The following is a 24,351-nucleotide window of genomic DNA, read 5'->3' on the forward strand; positions in this document are numbered from 1 at the left end:
CCAATAGCTATTGAATCTTGCTGCCGCTTTGCAGCTTTATAAATAGTCAACACGCCAATTTAATCGCCAATAATTTGCTCTATCAATTCGCTGGCTCAAACCGCTCAAAGCTCAAAGCCCACTTGACTACACGCTTAAACAGACTGCCGGTTATCTATTTACAATTGAATGATTTAGAAAACCCCTGATCGTATTCAATTTGCAATCATTATCGGAGCTGCTTAAATTATTTGATGACTTGCTTGAAAGTTGATTCAGTTGGCGTTCAGATTTTGTGTGTGTTGACTATTTATAAATGTAGCTGTTGAAAATGCTTGCATATATATTGAGAGCACACCCAAGCAATTCTCACCTCATACATTTATAAAACAACATTTTATTAAACATTATCATATAATAATCATTTATAGTTAAATTGAATTCGATTTCTTATCTGACTGGGTCAATTGTGTTTTTTTTTTTTAACCGCATTAAATTCTATAAACAAATGTCCACATTAACGTGCGATTATCATAAAATTTCGTTCTCTCTCTTCTCAATTCTGAACACCAAATATCTAATAAGCACGGATCTTTTGAAGACCAACCTATCTATTAGCAAGTCATAAGCTCAAAAAGACCACAGGAATGCATATTCAAGCGGGAAATCGGTTTAGGCCATAACAAATTTCAACGACGCAACACAATAAGCCACTTAATTTTTATAACCAGTCAGGGTAGGTGCTAGAACAGGCCTCACATATGTACAAGTTCTGGTCAACACCCAGGCGAACTGTGAGCTGGAGAACACATGTTCCTATTAGCGCGTGTTTGTGGTTCCTGCCACATACCCAGTGGAGGATGCACGCACGCAACTGGCACATCCATTATATACTCATGTGTCTCCCAGCACAATTGGCCATTGTCTACATTGTTGCTGTTGTTTTTGTTGTTGCTGTTGTTGTTACGGCATCTTCTTTAGGCTCGACCACAATTACTAGACTAGAAAACTAGCAGGCGGCATCTAAGTAGAGCCTGGCGCTATTGTCCTCACCATGGGGTCATATATGCACATCTGAGACAATCTATGAAAATGCCCTGAAGTGCACACAAGCCCGCACAAACAAAAACAAACAACAAACACACACAAACACACATGCACCAACATACATGTGAGCGATGTGTATATTCTATCGGGCATATCCCTGCTTTTTTTTTGGATTTTTTATTTTGAGTTCATTTTGTGGGTCTTTGAAATGGGTTCAATTGCTGTTCAATTGTTCTTTTTGTTTTGACTGCGAATAACAGTTGTTGTCGTGAGCATTATAAACTTATTGTGTGACATAAGTTTAATTGAAATCTTGTTAAAACAAGTTAAGAAAATTGATCAAATATTTTGTTATTTTCTATCTATGATCCGACTATGGACGAAATCGAATAAAACTTATCTATTTTCTTCTAAGTCTATAAGTTCTAAGTGGACGTCCAAAATGCGATCATTAACCTAAAAAATAAGCTTAAAACTGAAACTGATAAGGAACTTAACATATTTGCAGCTTAAGACAGGCTTACAATATACAGCGGAAAAATAATATTTTAAATATAAACCCATGTTTAGGTTGTTATCTAACGTTTCTGAGCTGGTCAAACAGTTATGCAGATAACTGTCTAATAGGCAAAGTTCACATCCCAAAGAGTAGTGAAGCAGAAGCAGAAGAAGAAGAAGAACGAGTGCTGCGCATGCCACAACCACAACTGGGCGATAACAAGAGGCAAGACCAACGGCAAAGGCAACAACAGCATTGCTGGCCCATAACTGGACCTCTCACGTAATAACGTATAGAATTACTTGTAAAAAGAAGAAATATAAAAAAAATCTCTTCCTCCTGTCACAACTTTCACATGAAAGTTCTTTCAACTTGAGAGCGGCCAAATATGGACGCGAGCGACACGTCCGACACGACAGAGAGGCCTACAACACAAGGAAGCCGCAATAACGAGGCGACTTCTTGTGCTTCTTCTTGTGACTGGGCGCAACAATCGATCAAAGCCATATTTAGAATGTTGGTCCAAGCCTGGGCATTAGGCAACTCATAGTTATGGCTAGTTGTTGCAGCAACTACAACAGCAACAGCAACAGCAACTTACCATTGGTATTCGATTTACCGTCTGGTCTTTGGAGGCGTCCATTGCGTCCACGCTGCTTGGTCTTCTTGCCCGTTCTGGAGCTGGAGCCGGAGCTTGTCTCTGAGGAAGCTGATGGCAGCTCATCGCTGATGTTACTTTCGATCAGGAGGCCACTTTTGGTTTTACGACGACGCGTTTTTTGGGCTTTCCTCTCGCTCGGCTTGCTGCGCGGCTGCTGAATGCGTGCGCCCGTCCAGGACACAATGCTCTCATCCAGCTGCTCAGCGGACACATTTGTCGCCAACGGATTGTATTCCTTGAGCATTTGTGCCGGCGATAAAATTTGTAAACGCTTCAGCTGTGACGATCGCCTGCACTGAGCCTCATGGGTCAAGAGCAGGATCAGCAACTGCAGCAGAAGGCAGCACATGGCCCAATTAAATAACTTTCTGGTTTTCATTTTCACACAAAATATTAACTGTAAAACCCAGCTTGAACTTTACACTAGGCACATTTTGCACTCACATCAACTTTGAACTTGGAACTAAATTTTCTATATTTCTTTTGAAATGCTTTTTTCCTATATTAAGCCAATCGCGCACTTAGCATTTCCACGAAATTTCATTCATAACTTAATTTAATTTGTATTTTTTTCCTGGTTTCTTTTTTTTTATTACAATTTCCGCTTGTCAGCTGTCGACGCGACGTTTTGGCTGACTTTTATTTGTTTTATTTTGTACACATTTCCTTTTGCACTCGATTTGATGTGGTATGCGAATACGCTTCTATATGTATTTCAGCTCATTTCTATCTCTCATTTCTTATTTATTTTTTCACGCACATTTTTGCGCCATTTAATTTTATTTTCGTGTGAGCGCAACACATTTTCGCACGTTTTTCCCGACAGCGACAAATTTTCTTTGGCTATTTTCGTATATCCTCGACGCAAGTGCAACGCAAACGACAAAACAAAAAAAATAAATGCAATTTTTATCAATATATATGCATATATATATATATATATATATGTATATATAGAGACGATCTATCGCTGCAGTTGCATAAATCACTTTCGCTTTTATTTATTGGCACCGCATTACCATTTGATTGCCAGCAATTCTTATGACACACTCATTTATCAGGCGAATGCAAACTAAGAACAAGCCGCACTATCAACAACAAACGGAGGCGCTGCGCATTTAACCGATCGACGGCACCACCGACTAACGACGATCTCCAATCCCAACGCTTCGGCACTCGAGCGAGAGCTGCGTCCTACACAAACGACCGTCAAATTCAAACTGAAGCGATCGCTCGTGCCGGCTTGACGATCGTGCCGCTTGTTCGTTGCACTCAGTGATGCCAACTTTAGTTAGTTGGTTGCAGCTACAAAAAAAAAAACGGCTGAAAACTAATATTATTAAAACGCAATTTTAAGCATTCAATTAAATGATTTTATGGATATATCAACATATATTTAGTAATTTTACTCACTGTTTGACAGTTCGAATTTTGAATAGGTATTTTTATTAGAAACTGCTTTTTATTGCGACTTTTAGAAAATCAATAGCTGCAGCAGTTCTACAAATATATTCCAGATATGTGTTTAAAAATGGCAAGATCTGGCTGTAAAACCAGCACACGAGCAACACTGGTTGCAAGTGGCATTTGGGTCTGAGTTGCTTCATTTTGTGGAACGCATTGCGCCGACTCTCTTAGTTGCACTGCAGTTGCATATTTATTTTTCTAGAATATTTCGTAGCTCCATCAAATAGATACTAAGAAGGGATTTTTATCGACTAGCGTTTAATTAGTTCTTATATGCATCATTTCAATATTTCTTTTAGATATTTAGATGTGCTATGAAATTCGCGTAAAGAAAAGTAAGTATGTAAAATAACTTCTAATCCTGCTAATAATTTCAATAATTAATAATAATAATGTTATTCAGATTTAACTTACTGTTAACAGACTATATTATTGAATATACAGATGAATATATACATGTATATATATTTTTTTTTCTCTTGGGATTAAATTCGAATGAATAAATGATTTTAAAATCACATCCCTATAATCATTTAATGATATTGCCTTATAACCGATTATTATTGAATTTTATATAAATTCTTAGCCAGGTCACGTTTTGTTGAGCATATTGAAAAGCCAAGTTCCACAAGACGCGATCATTTCTTGCTCTTTGAAGACCACTCGCTCTTAACTTCCGCGCTCCCACACGGGCTCTTTCTCTCTTTTGCCGGCTTTGGTCTGTGCTCTAGTGTTTACCTGTTGATTTTCCAGTGTTGTTCCTCAGCTGTGACTTCACAGGTACTTGAAGAATAGAAATACGTATTGGGCTCAATGGGATTTTCCGGTGCGCAAAAGCAAAACATTTGTTTCCCGCCCGCAACCTGTGCCTTTCGGCCCTTGTCTCTGCATTTTACACTTTATTGTTTGGCCCTAAATTCGTTTTGACAGTTGCCAGTTAGGGATGGATGGACACTGGGACACCGAGAACTGTCCAACGGGCATTCCTGTTTATCCTTGCGGTGCTTTTGTTCTTACGCGGCAAACGCAGCAGGTGATGCATCTGCAACGAATGGCGGCACTTAACGCCACGGAACGAACAATGTATCTGTTTCGTAAAGTATCTGAAAGATACTTGAGGCACTTTTAGTAACGGTGGCGCACGTTTCAAGTGGCCCGCTGGCTATTTGCAACTCAATTCGTGGCACTCACATAAATACCTGATCCGCATCATCAGCTCAGAATGTTGCTGTTGTTGTTGTTGAAATGCTGTGCCTAATAAGTTCACCACGCGAAAAGTATCTGGCAGTACGCTTTGTATCTGATGCAATTTGTTGTCTGTGTGCTAAGCAGCACCAAGCACAAAGGGCATTTGTCGAAGCGTGAAACAGCAGTTTCACGAGCTGCCTGCAATGCAATTGCAGTTGCCAGTTGTAAGTTCGAAGTTGCCTTATTTAGTGCTCCCCGGATGCCCTCGAATTCAAGATTCGCAAACTCGAACTCTGTGCACCATCATCATGACAAGGATTAAGTCGGTCGCCCTTTGTCTGCTCCGTTTAAATTGGTTCGTTTGCCAGAGCGGCAACGAGTTAAGCAAAAGGTTCTCCTTGCTTGCTGGCTTGCGTAGGCTGTGCGCCTGCCCAGTGCCTGTTTAAGTGCTCTGGGTAAGTACTTGAGGATAACGATGTGTACGCCGAGGATCATGATCATCGTGATCATCATCAACATCGTCATCATCATCCATGCTGTTGCTGCTGATTTCCTTGTGATTTATGCGTCTTAATTGAAATGATGGCTTACAAATTGTTTGGCGCAACGACACGTTTGGCCTTGGCACGCCAACAAGTTGGTTTCTTTTTTCTGGGAATGGTTCGGGCTTGGGTACGGATACGGGTATGGGTTCGGATCGACGTGTATTGAGTTAGGAATGGACTCTTGATGAAGTGTGACAACTTCCTGCTGGCAATTGAAAACAATTAGAGGTCGTGCTTGAAAGTAAGCACTTTTTAAAATGGAGAAGGGTTATGTAAGCAGTGGCGAATGCTGAATACTCTGACAGACAGATTCATATGACTAACAACAGATGCCACAGATCGCTTTCAGGTAAGAAGGTTGGAAAATGAATTAGTTATTTAGCAGTATTTCTTCTCTCGGAGAAATTAGAAACATAATTGTTATACAGTTCTTCAATTTTGCTTAAGTCTTCAAAACAAGTTACTCTTTTAAACAGAAACACAACTTTTATGTAATTCTTTCTATGCCAGCTTTATAATATAGTTTTCCGGTCTGTCAGATTGTGACAATTGTACTTAAGGTTCAGCGTTAAAGCGAATAGTATTCGGATTCTTAAGATTCTTATTGGTTTATAGAAATTTCTTGAAAAATACCTTACTCCGAGCACTTGTTGGGTCAAGAGTTGCAATTGCTTTTAGGCACTTTATGACCCACTAAACGCTGCACGGTGTTTTTTTTTTTTTTTTCCAGCCAGTGATGCAATTTTTTCATGACCAGATAGAAATCGCAGCTTCGCTTCGTCTGGGACTTTCACACAGAATCTTAAAGGAACTCGTGTATTCAATTTTATAATAGCAGCCTTCTAATCAAAACTAAGGCATCGTACGCTTGCACAGTTCTCTAGGCGCAAAACCAATTAAGCCAGCGAATTGTGAGAAGTGGGCGGTGTGGGGAGGGAGGGAGGGTCGCTTGGTAGCGCAAACAAAGCTCATACATATAAGGAAGTTTTCCAAGCTCGACTACTAGCTGCGGCATAGAGCAGCACCAGGCAAAAATGGCCTCGACAAAAAAAAAAAATAAGAAAAACAAAAAACCAAATAAATGAAAAAAAGACAAGAAGAAAAATCCAAATAAAATCAAATGAAATTTACCGCCAATGCCAGATCGAGTCTAGTATATGTATGTATGTGTGTGTATGGTATCGATGCCTGGGCTCCAACTTTGGAAGCGCCAAAACGTTAAATACAATTCATGGCGCTCACGAGCGGAATTTAAATTATGCCCAATTAGAGTTAGGTGCCAGCTGAGGCGCAATCTGAAGACTGAAGTCGGAGCGACTTACAATTCCTGTGGGCCATTGCGGCACACGGGAGAACTGGACTGGCGGTGGGCGTGTCATGTTTGGGGCACGTTCGTGTGCTAAAGCGCCAAATTGATTTCGATCGCCCATGGGGTCTCTACCCAGTTTACCACTTCTCAGTGTTTGTTTCTACTAGTGTCTCTCTCTCTCTCTATCTCTTTCTCTCTCGCTGTCTAGCAACATATGTAGAGTCGTTGCAGTGGCAGCTACACCAACTGCCAATTGTTGTGACTCACATGTTGTTGTTGCTGTACATTGCTGTTTGATGGATTATGCGTTGACAGGCTTTGGGTTGCTGTAGCGCCACTGATTGTCTGCCTCTCGCCTTGGGAGCTGGTCTTGTTATGTAAATTGCCACAAGTTTGTTGCATTTCTTGTGGGTGCATTTCGAGTCCACCGACTTTGCCCCAAGTGCTAACAAGGTTGCCTTTTTTAGTGTTTTTCTCTTGTTTGTTGTCGATTTTATTTTTGTTTTTCTTCGTTGTCTGTTTTTGGGCTTCCAGGAAACATTGCCTCAGCAGTTTGAAAGAAAACACAATTGGTTGCATGGTTAGCGGTAAAAACGGTTCTTCGAGGAGGTTTCAATTTGAGTGCTTCATTAGCAAACGCTGCTTCGAGAGAGGGTGAGAGAAAAAGATAAACGGATGATCCGTAATCATAATTAATATTCTTAATAATGAAGTCAATCTCAAATCAAAGTAATTTGTTCAACGTACTCGAATATTTTGCTCGAAAAGGCTGTTAAAAATATTAAGATTCTTGCTATATATATCTCACCCTAACAGCCTTGAACTTCACTTGGAATTCTGTATCTCTTCTTTCCATATTTTAAAAGTGCGTGACGTAAAACAAATATAAACACAAATACCAATGTTCATGTATATCTACCACTTGTGCCCCTGTTGCATGACAACGCATACTGAATACCCTCTCTGCAAGATCATCTATAACTTCAGTTCATCAAAATTTATGCGCCGCCACAACCTGCCCCAAAAATTTCCTTGAATGAGAAAATTATGCATATAGAATACATAATTAAGTGTTGGAGGGAAACTTCTGGAGTAGGTCCGCAATCACGACCACCCTTTGGGAACGAAATGTGTTTACCAATTTTTCTTGTGATCCGTATCCAGCCACAAAGATGAAGTTGATGCAAAGGGCTCGGACATGTTTATGACCTTTTAAGTGTCATGCAGCGCATTTTCCGATTGACACTCGCTGGAAAATCTTGGGCTGGGCTCGTTTTTATAGCCACCAGCTGTGCCTCGGGCGGCGCCTTGAATGAGCTACTAATTAGAGAATTTTATGGGAAATTAATATGATTACGCCTCAAAGCGTTTGAAATGTTATAAAAATTAAGTTATAATTATGGGTTCGCTTAGCTCGAGATAGAGTCGGCAATACGAATCGATTATTTTGTAGTTCAAAGCCAAGACGGCAAACCGATTGTAATCCGAATAGCGTCAACAGTTTGAGAGGCGTTATTCATGGTAATTTAATTAGGGAACACGATAAACTCTTTTCACAGAAACATATGTTCAGTTAGGGAAATTGTGGCTCAGAAGGTGAGTTGCATATTATATTATTTTTTTAAATTTGTGCACTGCATATATAGAATTCGAAAGGAGTGTTGAGAATATATAAAAAACTGGCCTTTTTGACTTTGTCAGTATTGACGAAAGATCAATGGATATCCCAAAGCCTATTTACTGAATGGCTTTTCCAAGCAAATTCTTACTTTTTTTATTAGTTTGCAGTATCAATGAAAAGATTAAGACATGATAAGCAATCTGTTTATATTCTTGCCGAATTATGTGAATAAAATTAGGGTTTTAAGTATTTTAATAGAGCCTACCTAAAAAGTCAAGATCATACAGATATATCTCTGTATCTACAGAGAGACCACAGACATATATCTCTATATTCAGTTTATTCCTGTCCAATTAGCTGTCAGAATCAGTTACTGTTTTGTGTTGGCCCATTATTAGGCCCGCTCATAATAATGTCTAATCACTGAAATTAGCACACCTTGAAGATAACATTTGGCTTCAGCTCTCTGGACGGGTCTTTCAACGCTCAACGAAAGGGAAATGCCAAAGCACGCCCAGAACGGCGCAATGTTGCGTGACGAGGCGGCAGAGTCTGGCCATGGGGAAAGAGGTGGGCGGGAAGGGAGGTGTCAGCAACAGCAGCGTCAAATAAATGCGTTTAGTAGGTCATCCAGCGAGTGCCTAAGAGAAAGAAAAAGAGGGTGAGACTGGGGGTTAAGGGGGGGACTTATCCAATCAATGCAGTGTGCGTAAAAGGCATTATTTATATTTTACATACGATACTCTTATATAGTTTAAAGAGGCCGCCGCCGCTGGAGCATGTCGCGCATGCGCAATTACAATGCTCCCCTTCCTGTGGCACTTGCCTCCCCCATCCCCAGCCCAATAGCCAAGCGCAATGATTAAGCAGATTGCTTAAGTCGCCGCTTAATGGGCTAAAGAGAGCAAGGCGAGACCAAGGGGGAATTTCATAATTTATGTAGCCAGCGCACGCCAGACTTGAGAGGCAAGAGTGAAGGAGGCGGAGTAGGTGGAGTCTCGTCTCCAAGCACATCCTTTCCCAGCTATATTTAGCCAGTCGGTGTGCTTACAAGCGGCGTCTGCGGCCTGCGGGCAACTATTTTAAATATTTTGATTAGCCATCGCCCGACGGAGCCATTGCCAATGCCCAAGCCAAAGTCAGACGCCACTTGAAGGCTTTTGAGTTGCCTGCGGGCTATGCGAGACTCCTACACCAAAATGGCAATGGTTCTGTTCTCTACTCGGCTCGCAGTCGATTTTTCTGGCTGTCTTTTCCGTGCTACCGAAAGCCCATTAATTTAAACCCCATTTAAGTCCTGTGGCTTGATTATGCGTACACCAAGAGAAATTGTTTTAGCCATGTTTAATGTTTAAATAGTAACTGATTAGACTCAGCAAAAACCAGTCAAATTATCAAACTTAAAATATTAATATGTGATTATAATATATTAAAACAACTACTACTTTAATACAAGTCTGACTTCTAATTATATCTAATCTAATATTTTTTCCATTTAAACCCATCCGATTATTATTTATTTATTCCACTGCCATCGTTTATATTGTTGAATATGCTTATCCGCAATTAAAGTTAATTTATTTTCAGTGTCAAATTCTTGGAGACTATAATTTTTCTTTTAGTGTCTGATAGCAAGTTCTTTTAGGCCGTTGCTAACATTTGTGCCTTGCGTGTTTGGCTTTATTTGTGGTCTGGCTTATCGCATTCTTGGCATAAAATGTTCAATTTAATTAATTTTAGACAAATCACTTAACAAGCTAAAATTCTGTGTTGTGCATTAGTCAAAATATGAGCCAATAATGAGAGGAGCTTCAGAAGCCGATCTGAGTGCGAGTCAAAGTCAACTGTTGCCATGAAATATGCGAACAGCAACAGATGCGATAAATAGAAAACTAAAATACATATTTATAAGTTAGTTGGACCGCAGATGTTGCAATTTTCAAAAAGGCAATCAGCTCGTCGACACTATAGCCAAAATATATGTATATATGCAAGACTGCTTGCAACATGTGGCACAACGCGAGCACACGACAAGTGAAAGTTGATTTTGTTTTACACCTGAGGACAATTTACGATTGCCTTCGATTGGCAGACAATAATCGAGATCTCGTATTTTAAAAATGTAAATTGAGCGAAAATCGCTTCATCATTTCCAACTGCAAGTTCGGCAAATGACTTTTAAGGGCACACAAGCTTTACAGTTATGCCGAAGAAAGCGAAAGAGTGAAGAAGCTGTAGCTGTAGAAGAGAGTCTTCTCGCCGCTCTCACTCTACCTGTGCAGACAATGGAACTTTTGCACAGCTGATTGCGATTGATCGCTGTGGCTTTCTGACATTATCATTATCGATCTTCACTCATGATGATGATGGTGATAATGATGATCTTTGTCTCGTAATCTGCAGAAATGGTCAACAACTCTGATGAGATTTTGCTGCCATTTTTGGACGTCCCTTCTGCTTATGCGATTCTCAGTTTTCTGGTCGAACTAATGAACACCTTAAATGGTGTTTTTGCCAGCGGCCAGCAACTTGTGGATTTACCGGCAGCAGCAGCAGCAGGCTGTACCTTTCTCCCGCCTGGAGCGTTGTGGCTTCTACACGCATTTTGTCACATTTTGACATATTTTTGCTGCATACCACAGCCTTGGCCATAGTGCAAGCCAGTTGCCATATTTGGTGCCAATTAGAGAGCAGGCAAACTCGACCCTTTTTGCTTGGTCTGCCCCCCCTCTCCATACACCACTCGAGTCATTATCCGGCTTGACTAGCCAGTTATGGAGGCGCAAATGAAAACCTGGCATATCTTCCTGGGAAGTCACGTCGCGTCGACGCTTCGAGATAAATGGCTGACAGTTTCGTTTAATTGTCGGCCAACGTTGAATGTTGGCTGTTAATTGCCACAAAAATGTCCAATGCCATAAAAGATCTCACGATTTTATTGGTAGAAATCTCTCAAAATGTTGCACAAATGGCGCTTTGCTTGACAGTTTCAAATCACAGTTTTATGACTCTATTAGATAAATGTGTGGTGGGCTAGCTGTTCATGTTTTCCATTGAATATAAATGTCATACTTGCCCACATTTTGTAATTGATATTGACAACGTGCCAAACTAGTTTTCCCTTGCATTAGAACTTGTCTGAACGGGTTGCAATAAACGATAAAATACCCATCAACTTGTTAGTTTTATGCAGTAGGTAGTCGTATAATTGGCATATTATATTTACTATCCTATAAAAGTTCATACCCAAATAATCACATTGTCGGCATGCATTTTCCCAGTGTGCTGACCTCGCTCAACCTTTGCGTCTTGTAATTGGCGAAATGTTTCAATTCCGAGTCAGAGTTGGAGTTGGAGTTGATGGCTGAGTCAGCGGACAGAGTCAGAGTCTCGGCCAAATCAAACACAAGTCATCATCAGCGACGTCATTGATGACTTCGTCGTGGGGCAATCGAATAACTATTCAGGTCAATAGTTCAGCACTCTCTTTAAACGGGCTAAGAGTCATGAAACCTCAATTTCTCATTGCTCTACGTTGTGTATTGTGAGCGGCATTATGCATTTTGAATAGGATATAGATTTTAATAATGGAAATAGCCCAAAGGGCTCCTTATGTGGTCTGAGATGCGATTGTAAAGCTAGTTTAATTTTAGACAGAAAATACATTATATTTTCTAAGATCACATTTAATTTGATTATTAATGAAATGTTTATTTTTCATTTCCATAATCACTAAACTTTCTGACCATTTTGTTCGCTCTTCATATCTATATATTTTCTAGACAAACTTATAATGCAGCAAATTAAGACGTCTGCTACACCTTAAGCATTTAAATCTTTAATTTATAGCTCCCGAAGATTTGATTATGTCTAAACTTTCATTACCTTATAGTTTCCACATTGTTAGGCTTAAAACTAATCCCAAAATTTAGAAACCACAACACACGCTGAAAGAATCGCTTTTCTTTATTGTTATGCCGCATAAAGTTGGCTTATCTCCGATTCGATCTGCAATTGGATTTTGGTAAACTCCGTTCTACACACACAACACACAACACATTAAAGTGCCATAAAATTCAATGCCACACACTTGGGAATGTTGGATTCGTAGTTAATCGAAGAGTTCGCTTAGGCCCCAAAGCCTTTCAGCACGTTTTTCACATTTTACAACTTAATTTTTATTATGTGGCCCGAAAAGAAAAACGCTGTCAGCGGATCGAGGGACAAAGAATCAAAACTTTTGTGGCTTCAATTCGATTCGGGCTGTCGCAAGAGGGGCAGAGTCGGAAGAGGGAACATGCTGCAGCTAGAAAAGTAGAATTTGCATTCGGTCAAAGCTGAGGGAAAAACAAAATTAACTGCAATCAAGTAAAACGTCATTCAACTGGGACTTGGACACGAAATGTGAGAGAGACAGCATGGAACAAGGCCTGGACCTCAACTGGAAACTGAGTAAAGGTTAGGGCAGAGGGACAGAGGGGGGAATTGCAAGTTTCTATTATGCGGCTGCAAGGTTTGCCATAGAGCCGTAAACTTGCTAAATTGCCAACATTCAACGCATTATTCTCATATTTTTTTGCGCAAGATTTTGTTGTGTTGAGTGCCCCACGGGCAAAAAGAAGCGCGACCAATCGACTCTGCCCCTTTTCCTTGCCGGCACCTTCTCCTCTCCTCTCTTGTGCAGTAACCATTGCTTTGATGAACCTTTTGAAGAGTTTTAATTAAGCTAATAAAGTTGTCTCTGTGTATTGTCCGTGGGGGCTTTAACTTACTGCGGCAAAATTGTTGCATGTCCATTAATTGCTTTGTTAGACACACCAATAAAGAAACGGGGTCGTGAATGGGTTAAGCATTTCGATCTTTTTTTCTTTTTACTTGTGCGCTATAATTTTACATTGTATATCTGCGTATTAGAGGAAAGAATGCGCTTTTATTAGAAGTCACATCGGTGATTGCAGATGGATAGATAGAGTCTTTCGACTTTAGATCAAATCATGTGTCTTTTTTGCAGGAAAATTTTCAATAAAATTGAATCACATTTTCTTTTTGATCAACCTTCGGTTTCAGAGTGCAAAAATCTGTAAAATATCTGTTAGTCTTATAATAAACTAATTACTATTCTTTCTTTAGATTTTCATTTAATTAATCTGAATTTTAAGTGCAGAGGATTAAACAATTATACTTTTCCACACACTCATTCATTCCGCTGATTGAGATGATGCCAAGGAAAAACTTAATTTAAGCCTTCATTTAACTAAGATTTAATAAACTCTTTGACTCTTTAATAAGCACTCAATGACTCACCGGCACAGCCAATGGAACTGGCATTTGAATTGGCGAACAGCTCACGTTTTTCCCACAAAATATTACACCTAAAACGGAGGCGCCATTTTCGCGCATAAAGAGCGCAATTACAACGTAAACGTAAAAAAAAAAATAAAATAAAACTAAACGACGAACGGAGTCGGTGAGCATTATATGTAAGTAATTATTTACGAGGCATCGCGTGGGCAGCCACTGCGAAAAGTAAACTGTAAATTATCGCAAGCAGTAGCTGGCAAAACATATTAACGCCTATTAACTGGCCAATTTGCATAGCGGCCGAGCAGGAGATGGGGTACAAAACAGAAGTTCAAGGTAAGCTGAGATAGTCCAGGATCTGAGAGGCCAAACTAGATGCACACATGCATGCAACTGAACAGTAGTATATGCGACATGTAATTGCTTTTCTCAGTGGTGCACTGGTGTTGCACTGTTGCACTGTTGCACTGTTGCAGTAGCTCAGTGGTTTCACTGTGTGGCACATGCGCCGATTGCTGGCCACTGATAACATTCCAGTCAGATGCGACTGCTCGCTGCTCCACTCGTTTGCCAGTCACTTTATTTTCTTTAGTTTGCTGATTAAACGTGCGATTGTATTTTGTGGTATCGCTTATGCTGCCACAATATTTGGGGCGTAATTAAAGGTATTACGTGTGGCCAAGTGTTGGCCAAAAGCGCCTTAGTTTGATGCCAGTCAGCTGAAAATATGGTGTGAGGTGTGTGTTGTGCTGCTTCGCCGAGGTGTAAGAAGGCGGAGAAATTAAAGCAGATCTCGCATGAAAAATCGACGAAAGTTTTTAACCCAAATACTTTCCTTTTTTCTTTGATCTTATTGCAAATATTGGAGAGATGATCTTAAGCCAATTTGAAAGTTCTGTACAGATTTAACACATTTGTATTTTGTTTATCAACCTACACAATCTTAGATGCTTGGGTGTAATTTGTTTATCAACGAAAACGATGAGTATTATCGGATTTAAGATGTGAATGTTTAATGGTTGATTGCACACAGTATTCTCCTGGCTCGTGCAACCTTTTTCATGTTCCGAATGCTTTTCAAGCGACTAATCATCAATCATCAAGAGCTGACACCTTCACTTGCAAACAAAAACATAAATAAATCAAGAGTAGCTTCCGCATAACTGAACAACCAGATTAAAGAGCGACAAACTCACACAAGAAGGAAGGTTTATCCTGGTATGTTTTTTTTTTTCAGAAGCGCGGTAAACATGTCAAACAGTTGCCAACTGGGCCAATGAGCTTGCAGTTCTTCAGTTGTTGTTATTGTTGTTGCCCAAAAGAAGACATGATCGGCAAAAAGCGGCAACAACAGGAACAACAACAACAACAACAATGGTTGGCTCAGGTTAACCGAGTGCAGAGCGTGAACTTGATATTATGCTAAAAAGGCGGCCAATATGCAAAGTGGCAACAGACGAGCTGCTTCTCGGTCTGCTGTAGTAGCCTCTGCCCCGAGCCAATTTGGTAGAGTTGTTGCTGCTGTTATTGTGTTGTTGTTGTGGTTGTCACCTCGATAAGCATCTGTGCAACAAGCAAATACAAAAATATTGAGTGTGCTCCTGTTATGGGCCGTCTGGAAATGGAGCCGAGTTTTGGTTGTTTTGTTTGGTTTTTTCTTTCTTTTTTTGGGTCTTGTGGTGCCGACACAACAAATTACATGCAAATTAGAGAACACTGTGTGAACTGAAACTGTAAAAGGCACATATATATCTGACCAGTGTTGGAAAGGTGTTGATTGTAGACGGGTGTTGGAAGAATGCAAAGAGAGAAGTAGTTTAAAAACAAACTCTTCCTTTCCCACACATATTAGCTAAAAATTAATTTAGAACTAGAAATTTTGAGATTTCTTTAACGATAAATAATGGCAAAAATGCAATAAATTGGTACGTACTATTATGACCAGGGATTCCGTTAAGGTTTGAACAATTGGTCATTCCTTAAACGTAATTTATATTGAAAAAAGAAACATAAGTTTGAAAAATATAATATACCTAATATAATATAATATATGTCACCAGGAGAAATATTTCTTATAAATTATTTATTTGATTTTTGTACTGTTAGTTAAATATTAATTAACAATAAACTAAGCAATAAGAACAGCATTATGGCATCATGTCCCCTATTAAACCGATCTGCGAGGCCTCATTAATGAATTTGCACAGTTTGAGAGTCACTGCACGCGACATATTTCAGCTCTGCCTGAAAATATGCAATTAAATTTCGACTCGCGATGTTTACTAGACAATGTAGACAATTTAATTAAATTATATTTACATCTATGCACATATATTATGAACATCTTATTTACATATACAATTAATTACTTTCCGAGTAGTAAACAAACTTTTACAACTTGAACTATCTGCTCAGTTGACGTCAGCGCATATATGTCTAAATATAATAACCTTTTCAAGGGTTTCTAGAATACGAAATGAATTAGAGTTTGTTTGACTCTCGTCTGCAAAACTCCGATTTCCTACTTTTCGCCTGGCGCAAAATAAATCAAATTAATTTTGGTAAGGCAACCAAAAGTAAATTTCCCTTGCTGCCAAAAAGTATGCAACACGCATGTGGGGCACGCATGGGGTGGCAACACTGCGCAACAGAAGTGGGTTCAATTAATTGAGGAACTAAAGATTTACTTTGTATTTATAAACGAGTGAGTAGTAGAAAGAGTATATACTTAGAATACTCACTGGTCTATTGTAGACAAAGAGGTTACTTAGCTAAACCCGACGATTTGGTGACAATGACTAGGCATGACACCTGACAAAAGATCTAATACTGATGGATGAATTATAGGCTGAATAGATTCAACTAGTCGCAGCGCAGCATAATAATAAGTTATTTATAAACCTATTATGAATATATATTATGCCATATAGTGTTCCATTTCTTCTATTAGTTTATACTCATTGTTAGCCTAAGTATTCTAGGTCGTTGCTGTCGTCACGGCCCAAGGATGAACGCCATATGTTGTGTTAGATAATACGCGCACGTGCTTGGGCTTTCTTTTGAATCCTTGTGTAACTTAACTGACATGTGACATGTGGCAGCAACGAACATATTTGTGCCAAAAACTTTGCCTAAACACACAATTTGTAGTCCATTAAAATGCGTAAATGATGTGATAATCCAGAAAATCTCAGCTTGGCCCAAAACTTTTACTGCTTTCATTCAAATTTGCATATTGAAGTGGGTTAGTTGATAAGATTATAGAATAGTCACTTTGTAAAGAATTAAGGAAGGCTGGAATGCATAGTAATTGATATGATATATGCATATCAGCAATCACTGAGGCAGTTGACCCGTCTCTCAACCACAACTGGGAATGTGCCAAGCATTTGACACGAGTCGCGTGCGATTCTCTTCATCTTTTTGTTGCTGTCGTTATTTTTCTTTCAGGCGCACAAATTAATAACAATTGACGCAATGCCTCAAGTATATATACGTGTAAATTGCTGAACCGTCTCTTGACTGGCCAGAAGATGCAACTATATTTTTCTATTTGAGTGTGTGTGTGTGGTATGCGACATGGACACATAAATAGTGAAATGACATGCGACAGCAAAAGGCATCTACTTTTAGAATACAAAAGAAAGTCGAGTGCAAATTAGTCGAACAATAAATGCAGATCTGAGTGTGTGGGTGAGTGCACAAGTCTAACCAGGAAGAAATAAGAAATGAGAAATGAGAAATGCATGTAGCTTACATCACTCGACTATGTTTTTCAACAGGAGCGGATTCAGCAACCTGGCAAACGAGTTTGGGGCACTTTAAACTTATTATTATGGTTGGTGGGGGGTGGTTGCACCGCGACTTACTCGATCTAGTGTGCCCACTTCTGAGCCTATAGCTCTTCCATCAACTTCCGCTCTCACATGAATGCGAGAAACGCTGAAATGCTTTAAAGTTAAACCACAAAAGTTTAACACTATCAAACAAATTTGACTAAACATATACATATGTCGGTAAATGGCATTGAGTTTATTAAAAAATATATACAATATTAAGCAAATGCGTATTAATCTAACATATTTCCCAAACCGCACCTGTTTTCCATTTAAGTGTACGTATTTATGCATAATTACAAAAGTTTTCTCGCATGTTCACAGACACAAGCAATAATTAGACTCGGCAATTGCTTACGACTCTTCAGTTCCTTTTAAAATTTTAATGCGGTATTCTTAAAAATATGTCAGAAATTTTAGTCGTAAAATTCTTATACTTAGTCAAACATTAAAAAAATATATACAGCACATGTAAAATTCTTTTCTTTGCAAAACTTTATAGGCAATTTTCAAATAAATTTAAATTGTGTGGTTTATTGATTTTTTAACATTTTTTAAATTATTAAATTCTTACGTTTTTCAGAGTATTTTTATGAATATTTGTCGCATATAAGAAACTCCTGATTTATTAATATTTATAGTTTTATGAATGCTGAATTGATTCAGCATTATTATTATTCAGCATTATTATAACTATCTATATATTTCCCTGAACAAATTTCAACAACACTCGATAGTCCGGCGGTTTGACATGCACCCGGCCAGTTTGAAATGCACTTGAATTGATTTGCATTTGCATTGGCATCTGACACCGTTGACCTCTCCCGGCGGCTATCGTTGGGAACCGTTAATTGCATTTGTTAGGCGTTCAAACTGATGCATAAATAATTGTAAATTATTATTCAATTCGCTTTTATGTCGTCAAATGCTTTATTGACTTGTTGTCGATATCATTTGCTGCTGCCTCAGTTGCAATTCTTGACGTTTGGCGCGTGATTTCAAATGACAAACTGTCAGCTTTGGCAATTGTCATAGCTGCTGCCGTCTGTTGTTGTTTAGCTATTGTTGTTGTTTGCTTCTCAGCTTGTTTGTTGTCTTTCCTCACACACAAACACACAAACACGGACATACTCACACATATATATATATATATATATATGTCTTGGCTTGTTGTCTCCCGTGCGTGCCTCATTTCACACTGCATATTTCCTGACTTTTGTTTTAGTTGTTATTTATTTGTGATTTTTCACCACTTTTGTTGCCGTCTTTGGCTTCATCTGCTCGCTTGCTTTTCCGCAGTGACGCATCTGAATCTGTTGGCTTGCCACCGCGTCGCAAATGACGTTTTGCACGTTTCTTTTGTCGCTCGATTTCCCGTCACTTTGCACGTTTCCCCGACCCCCTTTTGCCACCCCTCCCTCCATCCCTCCATCGTTGAATGTCACGAGCGCGCATGTTCAAGTGGGTCGCTGGGGCTCGAATACACAGCTCGGCTCGGCTTGGCTTGGCTCTGACGTTGGCTTTAGCTTTGGCTTTGGCTTTAACTATGGCCATTGGCTTATGATTAGCCGGCAAATGGGGGGCGACTTATCCACTCAGCTGCAGTGCAAGCCCCAGTCACAGTTACAGTCCCTTATGTTGCACTCAGATGCTTTTAAAATTAGCAGCTGCACTGTTAAAAATAGCTCTATGTGTTTTGTGTGTGTCTGGCACCTGCTTTGTCACGTGTCCGCCCCATCTTGACTAGCTCACCTGGCATTGGATTCGAAAATCGATACAGTGTTTCCCATTGCCGGGCAGCAGCTTAGTGCGCCTCGATTGCAATTGGGGCCCAGACGACTGACGACGTGGCTGATGTTCTCACTGTCTGGCTGAAAATCGAGGCTTTTAAGCGGATTAGTTTGATTTGCAAAGTGAGGCGAGCCATGTCCCTCCCAGTTCTAACTGTGTACCTCTATGCTGCCTCGATGCTACCATAAAAATCAATAGGCTAATGCACTTGAGCAGGTTTTATGCTTAAAGCCAACTGTCTTATTGCTCAAAATGTGACAAGCAATTTTCACCCAATCTTCTCATTTCAATAATCTGCATTCTAAAAAAATTCGAAAGCATAATTCAAGTTAATTACAACTGTAACTCATCATTTTGAGGAAAAGAAGTCTCACGTATTTCATTTGGCTTTCAAATGAATTATCTTTTCTGTAAAAGATTTATCCCATTTAAATCTTTTTATCCATAAAAAAAACAGTTTTTTTTATCATTATTGATAGCATTGCCCACAATTACTTTATCTTCAAGTCGTGCTTGGTGAACGTGTTGTGTTTTTGATCGCGTCATTAAATCATCCCATAACATTTTAAGTTTGGCATAAATATAGTTTGTATTTTTGAAGTTGTAGCTGAATTTTAAGTTAATCATTCTACGTATAGCTCTGCTTCTATGTAAATGAACTATTTGACTGTTTTTGTGGGCAATGACGATTGCCAGACTGAGAACGTGACATTTGGTTGTAGGTAAGTGACGATTGGGTAAAACTACATTTAGCTTATATAGAAACACGTTCTTCATGAAATCAGTAAAGAGTGACGCCAATAGGCCCAACAAAATCGATCCTTCCAAGCAGAAGTTAAAACAAATTCAAATAACAAATATTTTTATAAGCATTCTTGTTGATTTCTGGATCAAAGTTAAGTTACACTTTTTTCTGTTTATCTGTTTACATACTCAAGGTTCTAGGCATGCGATAATTGTTGAATGTATTTGTTTTTTAACGATGGCTCATTTTTATTGCAAGATCAGCAATCATTTTGCGTGCTCATTGAAAGGCAGTGCCAGTCACAAATTGATAACAATTCACACCTATTTAAATGTGGCACAGGCAGACAGGCAGGCTGGCAAGTCGGGCAAGTCAAAATCAGAGTCAGAGGCGTAATTAGCCCACTTTTGGGTTATCGCTGGTGCCCGGGCTCCAGGCCAATCTGATGACTCGACAGCTGTAGGCTTAAGTAATTTGTGCAAATTATTGCCCATCGTCCGTGGCATTTTATTGTTATTATAACATAAGCACAATCAGCGAGGGCGAAGAATCGAAAGACTTTCGACTTATTTTTTCGCTGGCTTGGCCTGGCTTGTTACACTTTCTATGGAATACCCTTTTTTGTTTGATTAAACAAATTTATAATTGCCAAACTCATCGAGATCGAACTACTATATCAGATAGCTGTATGAAACACTTTGTTGCTTTAATAACATATCGCAAAAAAAACTCTTTAGTTTCGCGAGCCAACATTAAGACAGAAAAGCATCGAGTTTGGACTACTAAATTAAATAGGAAAAATCAGTCGGATTTCCAAATATATAGTAAAATTTAGAGCCCATCAATTTGAGACCGGTCTGCAAGTGTATGTAATCGTCGTTACGCCCAAGATGGGCATTCCTTCTTTTTAACTTCAGTTATGGGTACTTTTTTTGCGTATTCTACGCACACGCACTTTCCAATTACGTTGGCAACAGTTGAGAGAAAAAAAGAAGCCAAACAAAAGAAACTTGACTTGAATTTAAGCCAGGCTTGTTATGAGAAGACACTCTCCATCTCTTTTGCTTTCTGTCTTTTGGTCTTCCTTTCTTTCTTTCTTTTTAATGTGCGGTAATTTCGCAAAATTTTGTAATTTTGCGCATGCGTCAATCGTTGTTTTTTTTTTCTTTTTTTTTTTGGAGGGGGCCGGTTTTTACCGTTGTTGGTTTTATATTGTTTCGCCCGTTGTTCAATGCTTCAATTGCTAAATTCAAAAATAAACAGTAAACAAACGAGATTTTTGCGTAAAACATTTCACGCCTCACTTTTTTTTTTTTGTTGCCGCATGAGTAATGGAAATGTGATTCACGCTCCGAGGTTGCCTCCGCCGTGTCAATTGTGACAGCTTTGTTGTCTTGTTTCTTGTCTTATTTCAATTTTTTTTTTTTTTTTTGGCGAACGAGCGTTTTTGCTCAGTTTTGTGGAGCAAGGACGTAATCCCATTCGGGCAGACCTTGTGTTTCCTGCTTTCACCGCTTTTAGATCCACCCACACGCAACACACTGACGTCTGTCCATCCGTATTTGGCAAGTTGCCGTTCTGCGAACTGCCAAAGAAAGTCGCATTATAATAATTGAACTCTTTATATGCCAAGTTAAAAATAAATAAATATTGCTTTACTGAATTCCACTTGGTTAATGCATTATTCCCAGTGCTAATGAGTATTTTAAGCAAGCATTATTCATTATGGAAATCAAACGCGGCAACTTCTGCATAACCAGTCACACTTTGTATTCCACTAACTAATTTCAAATCGGGGTCACATCTACCAGTATTCAAATTGAAACCCTAAATTAAAGTAAAGAGCAGCCACACTTTGCATTTCGTTTAGTAATTTAAGAGTTGCTAAAAATATCTTGAATCTCAAACAGCACTTTTAATGTTTGTTGGCTAAACACATTAATCAAAGACGATCACACTAACCATATTGGTCACTCATCGCTGGCTTTTTCCCCAATTTCTCAAAACCATTTCCCAACTAAATTGTCAATTAAAGTTGCATTTTCCGCCCACAGAAAGATCGGAAAAGAAACCCACAAAAATTAACAGCAATTTTTCACACATTTCTTCTTTTTGGAGCGCCGCCCGCCCTGCAAGTGCATCCGAAAATGTATTTCAATATACATATATACATATATTTTTCTAAATTTAAATCGATGTATTTCCTCAAATCATTTCGACGCTGCAATTTGTTAACAATTTTCACACGACGCCGCCTGACAGCTGGCCCCACCTATCGCCTACCGCCCCCGCCCCGAGAAGCGCCCATAAATCGAATGCGTAGGCCATTAGTCAGCTTTTGACAGACACTTAAAGTCAATCCTTAATACTTGGCATACAGATACAGATGCCGCAACAGATACAGATACAGATACATACATCCAGCAGATACATTTGCACACTTCATGTGCAAAAATTAAAGCTATAAGCTAATCTAGAAAATCAATGAGCAAACCTTTAAAGCAAATACGATGATTTGCCTAACTGGAAATGCAATTGGAAATCATTGCACTGACAGTTCAATGTGGTTGCATCTGGTGTTGTTACAGGGGGATGGATACAAGGTAGCGCCATGTGGCGCACAGATGCCACCACCGCGTTATCCTCCGCTTGAGTAGCTTCTGTTCGCCTTGATGCGATATATGTGCATTTTGCACTTCGTTTCCCGTTTCCCATTTTCCAATACTGTCGCTGCTGTGGGGCAGTTGTTTATTGTTTTTACCGAACCGCAATAAACAAAATAACAGCGGAACCATAATTAACTGAAAAACCATTTATGAATTGTTGCCCCCAATGATCGAGTTGCGCACCTTGGGCATGACCTGCAGCTCCGTACAATGCCAAGGCGCTGAAAGATCTCACAAACTGTTTCTCTGCCCAGCAAATGTGTGGGAAATATGTATTTAGAGAGAAAATTCGAATTGTATGCTCTATGTATATTGAAAGTCAAGAAAAGCAATGAAAACCAAATTTTTACAAATGATTCTTTAGACCAGAATTGGAAAATATATTTATATAAAACATGGAATAAAATCTTATAAATGATACTCTAATAAAATGGAAAACTTTAAACATTTTCTAGGGAATTCAGAACTGATCATGCCAATGAAAGTTTGAGAAAGCTATTTGAAAACTGATAATTTGTGTAAAATATATATTTTGACGTATGACTAATAATCAGATGAAAAATTCAAATTGAATAATAGTGAGTTGTGTATGAAACTATTTAAGTTCATTGAGATTTGAGAAAGCTATGTGATAAACGATAAAATGTCTGATTGATTTTCGTAAACATTAACTGCGATTGCATAATCCGTTTAAATCGCCGACTAATGCGCCCAAATGAGTGGCTTAATCATTCGTATCACAAGCAGCTAATCGTCGAATGCGTTGGAATGCATGGCGAGATTATGAAATAAGCCGAATGCAGATAAGATGCGATGATTTCCACAAATCTGAGTCGCCCCCGTAACAATAAAAACGCATAAGCGAGTCCAAAACATAAACAATACTTACAGATATCTGAAATGAATAGATATTCGTATGTATATCGAACCTTGGACACTACACATTGGTTGCGACTAGTCGGCGCGACGACTCAGCCGGTTGCAACCATTTTGTGGTAAGTCAAAACTCAACGACTCCAAGTTTTGTTGTTGTTGTTGTTGTTGTTGATGTTGTTTATGTTTACAATAACAAAACGAACCGAAGATCGCTCCAAACCAACAAATGACATAAACAAATGCCGCTCATCGCTCCCAAAGCATCCAAAAACATAACGTAATATTTAAACTGAACGGAACGGAACGGAACGAAACGAACGATCGACGCCAGCTGAGGATGAGAGTGAAAGTGCCACAGAAAAGCAACACACAACAACAACAACAGATGAAATGTAAGAAGCGTATAAATAAAAAATAAAAACAACAATAAATACAAAACGCACTGTATTCAGTTCCCCTTCCCCTTCCCTTTCCCCTTGCCCCTGCACCCCTCCACCAGCAATTGGCTATCCGTGAAAATGCCTAATTACCGCACTGGAGACTAAGCCCCCACAGCTCCAAAACTCTCCCCTCACTTCAGCCAGCGGCGGCGGCCTCGATGACTGCACTTTTTCTCAAGCGTGCAAGTGAAATTTCCCATATGAGACTGACGATGTGTTGCACAGCGAAATCTTGCCTCTCCATCCAAAAAAAAAATATAAAAAAAACTAATCGCCCCTCCCCCCGCGCCCCTTTGCTGTTCTTCTTAATGTTACTTCACTCGCGGCGCGTGCGTTTTGTTTACAGTTGCAAGTTTTTGTTATTGTTATACGCTAGCTTT

General features: G+C 39.2%; 1 protein-coding gene and 1 long non-coding RNA gene across 3 annotated transcripts in view; both read right to left on the reverse strand.

The window, feature by feature from the left end:
- LOC6562217 (laminin subunit alpha-1) overlaps positions 1-2,635 on the reverse strand; it is a 77,976-nt gene extending 75,341 nt beyond the window's left edge. Inside the window, exon 1 of the mRNA XM_043214480.1 lies at positions 2,127-2,635. Within this exon, the coding sequence (XP_043070415.1) occupies positions 2,127-2,565 (439 nt within the window). The 5' untranslated portion in view covers positions 2,566-2,635. The remainder of the gene's footprint in view (positions 1-2,126) is intronic.
- A 2,777-nt stretch (positions 2,636-5,412) lies between these two features.
- Positions 5,413-7,533, reverse strand: LOC116805309. Of its 2 annotated transcripts, none has more exons than XR_004365118.2 (3): positions 7,504-7,533; positions 6,963-7,334; positions 5,413-5,588 (listed from the first exon to the last, which is right to left on the reverse strand). It is a non-coding gene; the product is annotated as an uncharacterized LOC116805309 (long non-coding RNA). The 2 variants fall into 2 exon arrangements; XR_004365117.2 differs by having other exon boundaries at positions 5,413-5,591.
- Between the last annotated feature and the right edge of the window lie 16,818 nt (positions 7,534-24,351).

Source organism: Drosophila grimshawi, unplaced genomic scaffold, assembly GCF_018153295.1.
Source record: "Drosophila grimshawi isolate 15287-2541.00 unplaced genomic scaffold, ASM1815329v1 contig_1377, whole genome shotgun sequence".
Classification (NCBI taxonomy): Eukaryota; Metazoa; Arthropoda; class Insecta; order Diptera; family Drosophilidae; genus Drosophila; species Drosophila grimshawi.